General features: G+C 39.6%; 1 protein-coding gene across 7 annotated transcripts in view; it reads right to left on the bottom strand.

Moving 5' to 3' along the window:
• The window catches only part of LOC117945526, a 42,633-nt gene that overhangs the window by 25,257 nt on the left and 3,331 nt on the right, over window positions 1-14,045 (bottom strand). For all 7 annotated transcript variants that reach the window (XM_034873070.1, XM_034873074.1, XM_034873069.1 and 4 more), the window contains exons 2-6: window positions 10,420-10,515; window positions 9,647-9,849; window positions 9,200-9,366; window positions 5,629-5,763; window positions 3,674-3,762 (exon numbers count right to left, since the gene is read on the bottom strand). In XM_034873070.1, coding sequence (XP_034728961.1) covers window positions 3,674-3,762; window positions 5,629-5,763; window positions 9,200-9,366; window positions 9,647-9,849; window positions 10,420-10,515 — 690 coding nt within the window. The remainder of the gene's footprint in view (window positions 1-3,673; window positions 3,763-5,628; window positions 5,764-9,199; window positions 9,367-9,646; window positions 9,850-10,419; window positions 10,516-14,045) is intronic.

Here is a 14,045-nt window from a genome sequence, read left to right as displayed (position 1 = left end):
CACACACACACACACACACACACACACACACATACACACGTTATGATAGCCACACTTACAGAACAAAAGATAATTGATTTTGTTTACCAGGCCGAGAAAATAAAACATTATGATTATTTGGATATTTTGGTGTAAAACTGATGGATTAGCCTGTGTTCAAGATTTCAAGTTCAAACCAAAATTTTTATGACTTTCCCACCGCTCCCGTCTCTTGAGTCTCAAGAATGGAAATAGCTTTGAAAAGACAGAAAACAAAGAACTCTAAAACAGAATTGGAATACTTAGATGTCCATATTACCACATGCAAAAAGACAATATTATTCACATGATCATGACTGTGTGTGTGTGTGTGTGTGTGTGTGTGTGTGTATGCTTGTGACTGTAGGCTCCTGTCCTTCCTACAGTTCATCAACTCCACAGCATGACAACGCTTTATCCAACCCATGCTTCATCTACCAGCGCTAATTACTGAGCCATGAAAACCTGTGATACACAATCACGCACTGGCTGGCTAGAATTTGTGAATAATGTATCTTTAGTACGTTAATTAATTTGACCTTCATGTAAGTGTTACACAAAACATTACGTACAAGCAAGAAACCGCTTCCAACTTCTCGGTTTGGTACCAATTTAGCTACTAGCTGTCATGTTGCTCACATCTACAGGTGATGCTGCACAATGACTGTGTGCCCTTAAGCAAGGATCTTGACCCCTTTTGGCTCATGTGGTGACTACTCTGCTAGCTGACACAGGGCTGCACCAGTCCATTAGACAATGTAGCATCCTCTGTACACATGGACAAATTGGTGTGTTTTTTTTTTTTTTAAACAGAAAGGAAACAAATTCCATTTGGCTTGACCACATAAAAGTAAATACCACTTTGTGGGCTGATTACTATTAAGACTGAATGAATACTGAGGAACAACAGCAAATATAGAACATTTTATGATGCATGAGACACACTGTGTTTCTGCCATAACACAAAAACCTGCCACACAAATATAGATGTAAACAATACATTATAACTTGAAATGACCAAAGGCAACTGGTAATTTCTAATACAGAAATTTACCAAGTAGGCATACTTAAGTTTGCTAGAAATACTTTAAATACATAGAATATATGTTGACTGCGCAAGCTCCAATGGATGTCCGACCACTGCAAGGATTGACAGTGTCAATTGCTCTTGTTAACTAGTTTCCAAATGTCAGACAACAAGCCAAATTGTTTTGAGGCTACAATTACAGGTATGGGCTTTACAGGTTAAATTACTGTTGTGGGGTTTTAAGCATTCACAATAAAAACAGTTGTGTTTTTAATGCAGAAATTTTTGGAAGTGATGCACTCTGAGCTGTTTACTTTGTTTCCCTCAAAAGCAAAAATACTGCATGCAAAACCTAAAGAAAGTACATCTTACTTACAACATGCACGCACCGCAGCAATAAGTGATTATGATCGCATAACCTCACAGACAAATTCATATAGTTATTGCTCATGTGCAACAACATTGGAAAGTTTGCATGATATTTTTAATAGCAGTATGGCAAACATTGATGAGCAAAAAACAAATGACCTCCAGAAACATCGAGACAGGCGCAGTGATTTTGAATGAATAAAACTCCATTCATTCACTTTTCTCTTACATAATAAAGGAGCACACAGACTGACTAATGTATGTTTGTACAGTGCAAAAAAAGACATTAGTCAGTCTATACGATGTGTCCATATCGTTACACCAAACACACTCTGAAGCTTTTCTTCTGCTAACTAGGCAATCACAGCCTCAACTCTGTCTTCTTTTACTGCTAACACACACACACACACACACACGCACAGAGAGAGGGACAAAAATCACACTTTGACAAACACATAACACATAAACCATTAAAGACTAATTGAATCTAATTTATTTAGTTTTCTGGAAAAAATCATTTTAGGCAGAACTTCCCTAAGCCCCCTCAATAAATGACACTCTCATATCGTTTTACTCTCTTTTCAAACACAATTAAAAAATAATATATAAATATATACACACTGCAAATGACATGCATATAAGGAGTTCATTTTGGAGCCCGATCTCAGGTCATTAGTAACCCACCATGACGCTGTGGAGTTGGAGGGTCCGCTGGCGACGCAGGCCCCTGGCCATTTATTCTATATTAAGTCTCTAATGGGCTCGCTCTCTTCATTTCTTTATCCCCATATTTCTCTCTCTCTCTCTCTCTCTCTTTCTCTTTTGCTCTCTCTCTCTCGATCTCCCTCTTCTGACACACAGCATGCAGGCACAGCGCTGGTAAAATATGCACAGAAAGTCCGGTGCGCACACACACAGACAAAGCCATTCAAATGAATGGTTATTTATTCGCTAAACGAGGATCTGGGTGTTTAATGTTCCTTGGACGTTAGGTAGTTTTCTGGGGGAGGCAGAGCCATACCCCTACGGCTACAGACATCATTTATTTTACACATAGCCTAATACCGCACGCTAGGCAGCCGCTAAGAAAAATGGGCTTTGGAAGTGAAAAGGAGATATACAAGAAATAATGAATGATTTTTTTTGTTGTTGTTGGGGGGGTGATGATGATGATGGGAGGGGGGTGAACACATTAGAAGTTGCAGCAGGGAGAAAAGCAAGGGGTAGGCTTAAAGGCTGTAAGCATTGTGTGTGTGTGTGTGTGTGTGTGTGTGTGTGCGTGTGTGTGTGTGTGTGTGAACGCATTTGCATTTGCAAATGTGAATAGGAAGAATAAGAGAGCGACAGAGATAGAAAAGTCAACACAAACATTCCACAAATGTGTATAAAATTGTGTGTGCGTGTGTGTGGGTGTGTGTGTGTGTGTGTGTGTGTGTGTGTTGGATTTTAGGATATCAGTGGGGAGGTAGGTAATACCTGGTTGTGTCTGAGGCTCTCAGGCCTCCATTTGCATCTCATCCAAATGCAGAACATAACAACATCTCTACTTGCATAACAACACATCCCCAAAATGAAACTGCACCGGTGTGATGCATCCAAAACAAACAACAAACAAAGCCATAAAAAGCCTCTTCTTTTAAAACGAACCATGTTCTTGAAAAAGTTTTATACATTCATACATTTTTCTTTTAAAAGACTATCAAAGTCATCACAAGCTTCTGTTAAAACAATTGACAAAGCGAAGTGGACCACATTATATCTAAACGTATAATCACCCTGATGTATTAAAAGGAACCAGTGAGGCTAATGAGGCCATTAATGTAAGTAATACTTAGTATTAATTAGCTATTATTTCTATATCAGCACACAAGCTTTAAGAATCTCCATTTACATAGTTTTAATTGTTATCATGTAATATATACTTTTATAGATACTTGTATAGAGTTTGTAAGAGTTGTAAATTGTCTATAAATGCTATTGACATGACACGTGTCTAAACTCTTTCCCAGTGAACATAATTCACAATTAGTTTCAGATAACTAAACTAAATCATTCTTGGATTTTCTGCCCACACAGGTGGGTTTAATTTACCTTAAATTATAGGAGGCCAGTTTTCTTCTTTTTCAACATTCAAACAATAATCCGTGAATTTGGTATATTGGTATATATTTCTGTTATAATTGAATAACTGATATAATTGAATTGAAGAGAAACTAAATGGAATAAGGCATTTTAAGATTTTTTATGATATAAATTTACCTCCTTATATGTGGTCACTGAAGTGATTGCTATGGTCATCTGTCCATCAGAAAATTCCTTCAGCTCCAGAGTCATCAGCTGCTCCAAGTCTACATCCAGTCAGCACACACAAACAGACTAACAGTTATATAACACACACACACAAAAAAATACAAAACAATTTCACAACAGACAGAAAAAAACAAGCATGAAGGACCTCTCCAGAAGTGAGGGGTAAAGAAAGAATGTTGCAATACAACGGAAAATGTGCCATTGAGTAAAATAATACTACAGTAATCATACTGAACTTTAAGCAATGAAGTTACCTTGACAAAAGAAGCAGAGCACAGAGAGCGCCTCCAACTATGTTAAATTAGTCCACTTTTAGTTTAAAGTCCCTACATCTTGCTGGATTGTCAATTAAAATTGCATTGTTTGGCCTCCTGAAACTGTCATTTTTGGCAGTACCGTTACAGCTTGTGATGCTCATGGATGTACAGTATTAAGTGGATGGGATACGGCAGAGCCACTTAGCTTGGCTACCAATTTGCCCCAGTGTCCACTCATGTTACCGCAACTGAAAAGTCCCCTGTGGCCCAAAAGCAATTTTCCTGTTAACCACCATTATAAAGAGACTTATAAAACTTTGACAGGAGCTTAAAGGTTCAATATGTAATATATATACTTTAATAAATCCCCAAATGACCCCAATGCGTCATCAGATATTAAAGGTCCCATGACATGGTGCTATTTGGATGCTTTTATATAGACCCCATGATGGACAGATGATCAACAGTAACAGAATCAACCGTGTCACCAAAGAGCCGTTGGGTTGAATTTGTTTACAGCAAAGTTGGCTGCCGCTTAAGAATTGAGATTCCGCCATTGCGTCTGTTACAGAAGATATCAACAGGGCATTCATTTTAAAATCCTCAACCGGCCTGTCTCAGCTCGACTCAAACCACCTGATGGTGCCGCTGCAACTTAGCTGTTCAAGTTACAGCCGCTGGTTTTAGGATGTAAGAGCGGTCTCCTGTTTCAACAGAGAAGTTACCTGGTAAAATCAGCTACAAACTATAGAAATAAAATTATCAATAATCACTTTTATTTTTATGTTACAAACTGCTGTACAAAATGGCAGAGACGGAGCTTCATCAACCGCCTGAAAGCACGGTAACGTTATATGGGGGACAGAGAGAGAGACTGAAGAAAGGGATTGCCCAGCAGTGTTGGAACAAAGCTGTGAATCAGAAAAATAAAACGAGTTTTCGCAGATTCGTCAATAGAAATGTAGCAAGCATCTCACTATCACATCCACATTCATATTTACAGGAAACATATTATATATCCAGCTAAAAACAAGTATGTCTCGTCTTATTGTTGTTGAGTTCTGTTGACAGTTGGTCTACAGCGCTCACCCGCCATTGTGACAGTATGAACGTGTTGGATGGCCTTCTCTATCAACACAGCGACTTCAACACTGGCACATCTTCATAGACAAGGTTATAAACAGGTCTACTTCCATCCTACCTTCTGACCTATATCAGTGTAAATAGTATCGGGACTTGCAATTTTCATTCCCAGGATCTTTTCCTTCTGTCTCTTCCAAAGGTTACAACTGAACTGGGAAAAAAGGCATTTAAGTGTACTGCTCCCTTTACATGGAACAAGTTACAGAAATCCATGACCTTAATGACCTGGTCTCATTGGTCGCTTCAAAGAGGATGTTGATTGACTTGGAGGCAGCCACATCTGGCTGTAGATGTTTTGCCTTATGTGTTAAGGATTGTGGTTGCCTTTAAGGGATTTGCTGTTTCAGTTGTTTTATGTTTTAGTGTTTTTGTGTTTGTATGTCTGTGCAGTTGTACTGCTGCCTGTCTTGGCCAGGACACTTTTGAAACAGAGGTGTTTAATCTCAGTGAGTCTCTTCCTGGTTAAAAAAAGGTAAATAAAACAAATAATAAAACAATATGTACCTTGTAGCTTTGCCGCAACTTGTTGACCTCCAGTGACATCACTCCAACGTTCCAAGGATCTGATGAGCTCCTCCAGTTGTGCTGACCGACGGCCATGTTTGATCCACAAAGCTTCACTTCGTAGCTGTAAGGCCTCTGTAGACACATAAACACACAAACACATTTGGCTGTGTCAGGATGCACACTCTTGTTAATAAGTTCATGTGTGTTAAGTCTTGGTTCAATAACGGATAAAAAACAACCTTTTGTTTTGTTTTTGTGTGGAAAATCCGTTAAGGTCAGACTTTACACTGTACGTACACAGTGCCATCACTAAGGCACTGCAATAGGCCTATGTCACACTTCCTGCTTCTGGAACACGGAGTAGGCAAATCAGAACTTCTGGTGAACGCTTACAGAATTTGTCTGTATGAAATCCACCTTGTTTTAAGAAAAACATGTTTTATCTGTGATCTTATGTAGAAAAACTACACTACCCACAGTCCTACGCGTAACAGCAACGCCTCTGCTAGAGCGAGATTCTACCATTGTTTCTGTACCCGGTCTTGTACCTTTTGCCTTTTTTGCTATTTTCAAAATGTTTTTTTACTTTGAGTGTTCAAATCCAAACGACAGCGTCGTAGTTGACTTCAGGCAGGTTGCGCAGAGACTAGGTCCAGCAGTATCTATTGGGCTCGCCATTGTAAAAAGCTAACCAGAAGAGCTTTATCCCCACTCAGAGATGTTCTTCTGGTCTTTAATTGTTGCGCAACATAGCCCTATGGTTAGTAAATCATCACATTTAATGAAAGGCAACAGCAATATTTGGGACAATGGTCCTGCAAGCTATTTTTGGTTCAAGTCTTTACAATTTTGTGCTTTTTATGCTCCACCAAATATTTCCTATTGGTCTCATTTTAATCAAGACAACTCAAAAATATATACAATTTGTAGAAAATATACAGTACAACTATACATAGCACATTTACTGTAAAGAAAAGCTGAAATGCTAAAATAGCCGTTAATAGTTAATGGACAGTCAAAAGTTATATGTCCTCTAAATACATTTGATTTCAAACAGAGTTTATGAAGATCCGGAATAGAGCTGCGCTACTGAACTCGCCTGAAAACTGAAACTGGAATACACACATTACATCACTCTAGTACTCTAATCAGCTCTCTTTTTCTATATGTGCCTCTAGTCTTTCTGTAAATCACAGTGAGAGAAAGCAGAATAGAAAAGTAGCAGTGTTATTGAACCGAGATCAGTCATGCCTTCTGCCCAACCTCCACAGAGCTGCTGAACATTGGCAACTTGAGTACCTGTTTGGCAGGCAGTAACTGATTTAACACACACACACACACACACACACACACACACACACACACACACACACACACACACACACACACACACACACTGCAAAAGTACTACTCTGTCGATCAGACACAAGTATTTGTGAAGTCACCCTAAGTAGAGTTCAACTGATGTAATTTGAATTATCATCTAGTATAAAATGTATGTTATTACTTACAGTTGTGCTCAAAAGTTTGCATACCATTGAAGAATTGGTAATAAATATACCATGTGTAGAGAAAACATGAGTTAGCAGGCAAAACACAAGCCTTTCATCTGTTATGGGATTCACATTTAACTGTAGGTCCTAACAGAATGGCACAATCATAAAACAAAACATGGCAACAAAGAAAAAAAATGAAGCAACCACTGTTCAAAAGTCTACATACCCTTAGTTCTTAATTCTGTGTATTGTCAACTTAAGCATCAATGACAGAGTGTGCAGTCTTTTATAATAGTTGTCTATGAGGCCTCAAATTCTTGGTGGTATAGCTACCCATTGATCTTGGCAAAATGCCTCCAGTTCATGCAAAGTCTTTGGTTGTCTTGCATGAATCGCACGTTTGAGCTCTCCTCAGAGTGGCTCGATGACATTAAGGTCAAAAGACTGTGATGGCCGCTCCAGAACCTTCACTTTTTTTTTCTGCTGTAACCACTGGAGGGTCAACTTGGCCTTGTGCTTGGGCTCATTGTCATGCTGGAAAGTCCAAGAGTGTCCCATGCGCAGCTTCCATGCAGAAGAATGCAAATTGTCTGCCAGTATTTTCTGACAACATGCTGCATTCATCTTGCCATCAATCTTCACAACATTCCCAATGCCTTTAGAGCTCACACCCCCCCAAAACATCAGTGAGCCACCACCACGCTTCACGGTGGGGATGGTATTCTGTTCACTATAGGCCTTGTTGACCCTTCTCCAAACATATCGCTTATGGTTGTGACCATAAAGCTCTATTTTGGTTTTGTCGCTCCAAATTACAGTGTGCCAGAAGCTGTGAGGCGCATCAAGGTGTTTTTGGGCATATTGTAACCAGGCTTTTTTTGTGGCATTGACGCAGTAAAGGCTTCTTTTTGGCAACTTGACCATGCAGCTAATTTTTGTGCAAGTACTGTCGTTTTATGCTCCTTGCAAAACCACACCATCTTTTTCCAGAGCAGCCTAACATGACCTGTGGGTTGTTTGTTTGCATCCTGAACAACTATTTTTGCCGTTTTGGCTGAAATCTTTCTACCTGACCTCGGCTTGTTATTGAGAGATCCAAGAATTTTCCACTTCTTAATAAGTGATTGAACAGTACTGACTGGCCTTTGCAAGGCTTTGGATATCTTTTTATATCTTTTTCCATCTTTATAAAGATCCAATCCCTTGTTTGTTCCTCAGGTCTTTTGACCGTTCTTTTCTGCTCCCCATGGCTCAATATCTAGCCTGCTTAGTGCATCCACGTGAGAGCTCACAAACTCATGGACTATTTTTACACAGACACTAATTGCAATATACAGAGCCACAGGTGTGGGAAATAACCTTTAATTGCCAATTTCACCCGTGTGTGTCACTTTGTGTGCCTGTAACAAGGCCAAACATTCAAGGGTATGCAAAATCAGGCCATTTGGGTTATTTCTGTTGTAAATATTGTTTAAAAAGCAGCTAAACAGCCATGTAAAAAGATATGTCTTTATATGATCACTATGCTTGAATCAAAGACAGTTATTTTGCAAGGTGAGTCATATTTTCAAAATGTATGCTAAAATTTCAAAATTTGTGCCAGGGTATGCAAACTTATGAGCACAACTGTAATAATATTACTGTACCCAAGCTAACACAGATACACACATTCTGTTGTGAGACTCAGTATACACATAGACACACACGTTTTGTTTTTGGCCGCTGTCTACCTTTTACTATTTTCTCTATTATTGTCTTGCCTTTTATCAATTTAAAAAATGTTGTGATTTCTCTTTCAATTTGTGTAACAATTTTCTTATTTAAGTGGAAGAAATATGACCTGACAAAACGGAAACAACTCAACAGACTAAACTAACTTAAATAAAAAAGAGTCACATTACGGGACTCTGTGTGTCTTTCGGTACTCTTCCTTACTCACACTCACCACCCCTCATCTCTCTCTTTCTCCATCTCTCCTGGTGGGTGTTAAGCGAGTCATGTCAGGGGATTTGTGTGTGTCCTCCTTCATCGCCCCATTACACTCCCCTGGGGGGCCCCTGCGCCTCCCTCACCTCCGAGAGTCTCCCCCAGCGCTGCTCCGATGTGCTCTGCTGCTTCTTGAAGAATCTCCCCGGCGACTGTCGTCACCACGGACGATGCCCCATCATCCATTGCGTCCTGCTGCCTGTCATGATGGACCACTTGCAAGATGCTGGACTCCAAGGTGTGGTACTCAGAGCTAGGATAGGAGAAGGGGGTGAGGGAGATATGGATGGCTGCTGGGGAAGGAGCAATGATTGTGAGGCATTTGCATAAATACAACTCCCCTTTGGGTCATGAATGATGCACACGCGCAGGCCAGAAATACACACCCAAATATACGTTCAATTCAATCTTTTCATCAACAAATAATCTTCTGAGCCAAAACCCACTGTATCTAGATATTGTTGGTCTACAGACTCTACAAACTGACCTGGTGTTTGAGCTCTAAAATATGTTGCACATGTAAGTGTGTTTACCTATCTAGCAGTCCATCTCTCAACAGAGTGAGGGAGAGTTTTCCGTTGTGATGAAGCTTCAAGAGGTCTACATCTTCTCTCCACAGCAGCGAGCTCTCACAAATTTTTACCCTCCGCAGATACCTCACCGTCTCCCCGGGCAACTTGGCGTCACATTGCCGGCGGCACAGCACCGGCACACACACCCTACCTGACGTTTCCTTCTGGAGCACACAGAGACACAGTAAGTCAAAAATAGAAATCAAATCTGATAATCCCACAAAGTTAAGCAGTTAGTTGTATTTGAACAAATAAAATTGTTAAAGCTATAGTTCATAGTTCCTGCCTCCCCCATGAGGAATTGTAAGTAATGACAACAAATCTGTTGACGTAAACGTTCTTGACGTTCTTGACAAAACATGTCCTTGATTACATTTACATATTGTTAGAGGAGCAAGTGGCTTTCTGATTCACATGTCATTTAAAATTACATTGAAAAGCAGTTTGCTCAAAAGGTTAGGTGATACAGCATATCAAAGAACATCCAAAAGATTTTGGAGATACTAACTGTTAGAACAGTATTCTATTACAATCGTAAGTACAAAGGGCGGGGAGCACATAACAGTAGTATATGCTGCATAGACACAGCACAAGTTTCTAAAGTCAGGACTGATAAACTTCCAGGTGCTGCCAAGCACTGGTAGGACGTGTCTTGTTTGGTCTTTTGACCTCTGAAAACTTTGATCGTCTGAAAAACACAGAAACAGCACACTCACAGATAGAATTCATGTTACCTGGCTGAGATGTAGTGCTATGCAAAGAGTTGCTGCCACAGTGTCAACATCTGGCTCCGGTCCGCCTAAAACAGCATGGATGGGATCTTCTAATGCCTGGAAACACATACATAAACAATTGTTGGCTTCTTCCTTTGTAAATATGCTTGACATAATTTCTTTTTTCTACAACATCCAACAATGGAAGTAGGTGGCACTACTGTACATCACTGTTTGATTTGATATCTGATATAACACAGTTTCATTAGTTGATCAACATTAGTTGAGCTAATTCTTGAAAGAGAATACTATTCAATATGCACTTCACTAGAGGCAAAATAATTTGTAACATTGAAGCAAAGTTAGCAAAATTAGCGGGTAAAACGTTTTTACTGGAAACTCAGAGAAACACGCTGTATCAGAGAAGTGATGAGTCCCATCAATTTAACTAAACAATGCAGACAAACACTCCTCATTTAAGTTAAGTGGACATTAATGGCAGCTCCATTACAGAGATTAAGCATTCATCTCTGTGTGAAAAGGCAGAAAATTAGGTTTCTCCCTTCATTTATTGACTGGGACTCTTGGTATTAGAGTTTAATATGGCATTCCAGCATTTATATTTAATTAATTTATTTATTTACATAGTTACATGAGGGCACACACCCAAGGGTCAAGTCTTTGAATATTCAACATTAATCTTTGTGAAAATGTGTATAAAGATATTTTTAGGAATTCAAAACATGATAACAGAAATTAGCAAAGGCTTCCTCTTTAATTACATGCATCCTCATACATTACACTTACTGAAAGGGAGAGGGAGCACACAAAATCACCATTCCCATTCCCATCTTGCACTTGGTGTTATGTGTCAATCTGTAATGTTTTATCTAAAACAGATAAGTTGAGTCACCACTAGCACAAGCCGGCTCTGCAGCCTTCACCATTAATCAAGAAGCAAAATGTGGATGCAATAAATATCCCATCTATAGGGAGCTCATCTAAATGGGCTTGTAGAATCCTCTGGGAAGTAGCAAGTTTCCACAAAGAAAACGGCCGATAAGAAGCCTTGACCATTCATCTTTCCAAAACAGCTACAAGCTCAGTTGTGTATCCTCCAACTTAAGCTAACATACAATACACTGGCTTTGTGGTGTTGAAAAATAACTTTGATAGAACCCCATCAGGACTGTTAAGTGAGTAGTTGAAGTGGTATGAGTTTGACAATTTCATGCACTTTTTGGTATACCCTCTCAAAATTCTTTGGCAAAGTAATTCAGGAATCAGACATAGGGGGATAGTTTTGTGACCAGAAATATTTACCGAAATGTTCACACTTGCTAGTCACAAATTGCTTACTTTAAAATGTTCCTGTCCATTTAAAAAATACAACTTTTTTGAAAGAAGACTAGTTCCTCCTATCACAGTAAACAATTTGCCCTATAGTTACTTTTTCTTGTATAGATGAAAGCACAATTTTTGTGAGAAAAAGTCTGATGCATTCCCTGCATATCCCTGTCCTGTCCTAGCCAGCTATTGGAATGAAAGTGCATTGTGAGTAAGTTACAAATCAGCTCAATGCTGTCCATCTAAACACAAAGATGACCAAATGTTAAAAGTCCAATATAGAATATGTTTACTGTAATAAATCCCAAAATGACCCCAATGTGTCTTCAGATATTAAGGAGACATGCAAAGTTGAAATACTATCTTTTCTGACAACAGAAGGTGGAGACATCTTAGAGCCCAGAAGGACGTTGAGTTGGCTAATTTCCTCCTGAATAGTTAAGTCTTATCTTCAGGTTAATTTATCACGGCTACTAGGGACGGGCATGTTATGTCATTTCAACATTTGTGTACTCACATTGAATTATATAGCTATATTACCTGAGTTCTTTACATACAAAAACAATTGAGACACAGCCAGTAAAGTGATCCTGGCTAACGCCACCATGCTAACCCTGCTAACTGCTAATGTTACCGGAGGACCAGGCAAGCGGGCAACGGCTGTTTACACCGTGCAGCGCGTTCTAAGCCGATAAAGTGTGGATTTCAGTTGGCTGGAAAACGACGGCGAGGTTGTGGAATTTTTAGTGATTCCTACTGTAATTCTAAGCCAATGAAGTGGGTCTGTTAGTTGGTAACCTAGCTCGGCGTGAGCACGGGCTTTTATGACTGTCAATATAGCCTACATCTAACGATAGCTACTCCGCTGTGCTGAGAAATAATATATGTGAGACAAGCGTCTAGCAACATTGTTGTAGCTGCTGCGGTCTCAGCCTGGCAACCAATGTGAACTTCGGGTCTGGGGAGGAGGGGGACGGGGGAGACGACTCTCCAGTATTTTGAATTTACTGTTTTAAACACTCGCTGTCAGTATTACATATTGCACCTTTAACTGTGATTGATTGACCATTGACAAATTTGACTATTGACAGAACGGTTGCCTTGAATGTAGAAAAACAAACTTATGGTGGTTTTTCTGTCAAATATACAAGTAAGGCCGGTAATTTTAACGTTTTTTTTTATTTTTATTTTTTTATCCGCCCATAAAGACAAGATAGTAATGAATAAGTAAGCTAAGGCACTTAGCAATCATAGTATTATAACTTTCTGATGTATCCACATTCCACAATAACACAAGCTGCAGCTTTAGTTTAACTTAGACTTGTCACTTACTTACTATACAAGACATATTGATGACACCCAGGCTCTACTCTCAACCTTTAGCCATCTTGCCATCAGGACCCACGCAACCTTTTTGACTCAGTGAGTACATTACCACACTCTCTTATTTACCACTCAATTGAGTGAGAGTATTAGGGGATGGAATGCAGTTATGTTTTCTTTACCAGCCAAAGGGCTAGTTAACTTTAATATTTTACTTTTTTTAGGGCTGGTGAGTCAAGCAAATCTACCTTCCACTTGCATATTTTATCAGCATTTTGCTGGTAAATGGTGATAATATATGGTGCTAATATTAAAAGCCTGCTGGTATGTACATTTGGGGAAGGGAAGTGTCTGGACGGTTGGTGTCACACAGATTATTTTGGGCTGGTCTTGGTCTCAAAACTCCAAGGCTGATTTTTTTACCCCAGTCCAGTCCTGATAGGGCCTTACCAGATTTATAGAGCTAGACGGATACATGAAACGAGAGCCTAAAGCACCGAAATGGAGGCGAGGAGAGAGGGGAAAGGCTGTCTATTAGACTCAAAATGAGAGGAAGAAGTGGAGTAAGAATGGAGGAAAGAGGGCAATGAGTTTGAAGAGGTTTATGGAAAAAGGGGAGCTGAAATGTAGGTATGGGCAGCAGATTGATGAATCAGACATGTAAAGGAGTGTGGGGGAAATGAACAAGGGAAAAAATAGAGGAAAGACAGGTGAAAAAATGTGATAGGGAGAAGAAAGAAAAAGGAGGAAGAAATTAGTAAAAGAAGGAATGAAGATAAAGCAAAAGGTGAAAAGGGAGAGAACACTATGAAGAGGAAGGTGGTCAGTGGGAGAATGATAAGTCTGCAGCCAGTCCCTTCATTAGAGAAAGAGAGAGAGTGAGAGAGAGAGAAAATCAATACAACATAGCCAGAGAAAGGAAGCCATGCATTAGCGAGAGAGAAAAGGCCACCAGTGTGTGTGTGTGTGTGTGTGTG

The sequence above is a fragment of the Etheostoma cragini genome, chromosome 5, assembly GCF_013103735.1.
Source record: "Etheostoma cragini isolate CJK2018 chromosome 5, CSU_Ecrag_1.0, whole genome shotgun sequence".
NCBI lineage: Eukaryota > Metazoa > Chordata > Actinopteri > Perciformes > Percidae > Etheostoma > Etheostoma cragini.
Note: the sequence above shows the minus strand (reverse complement) of the source record. Positions and strands in the feature narration are given on the sequence as shown.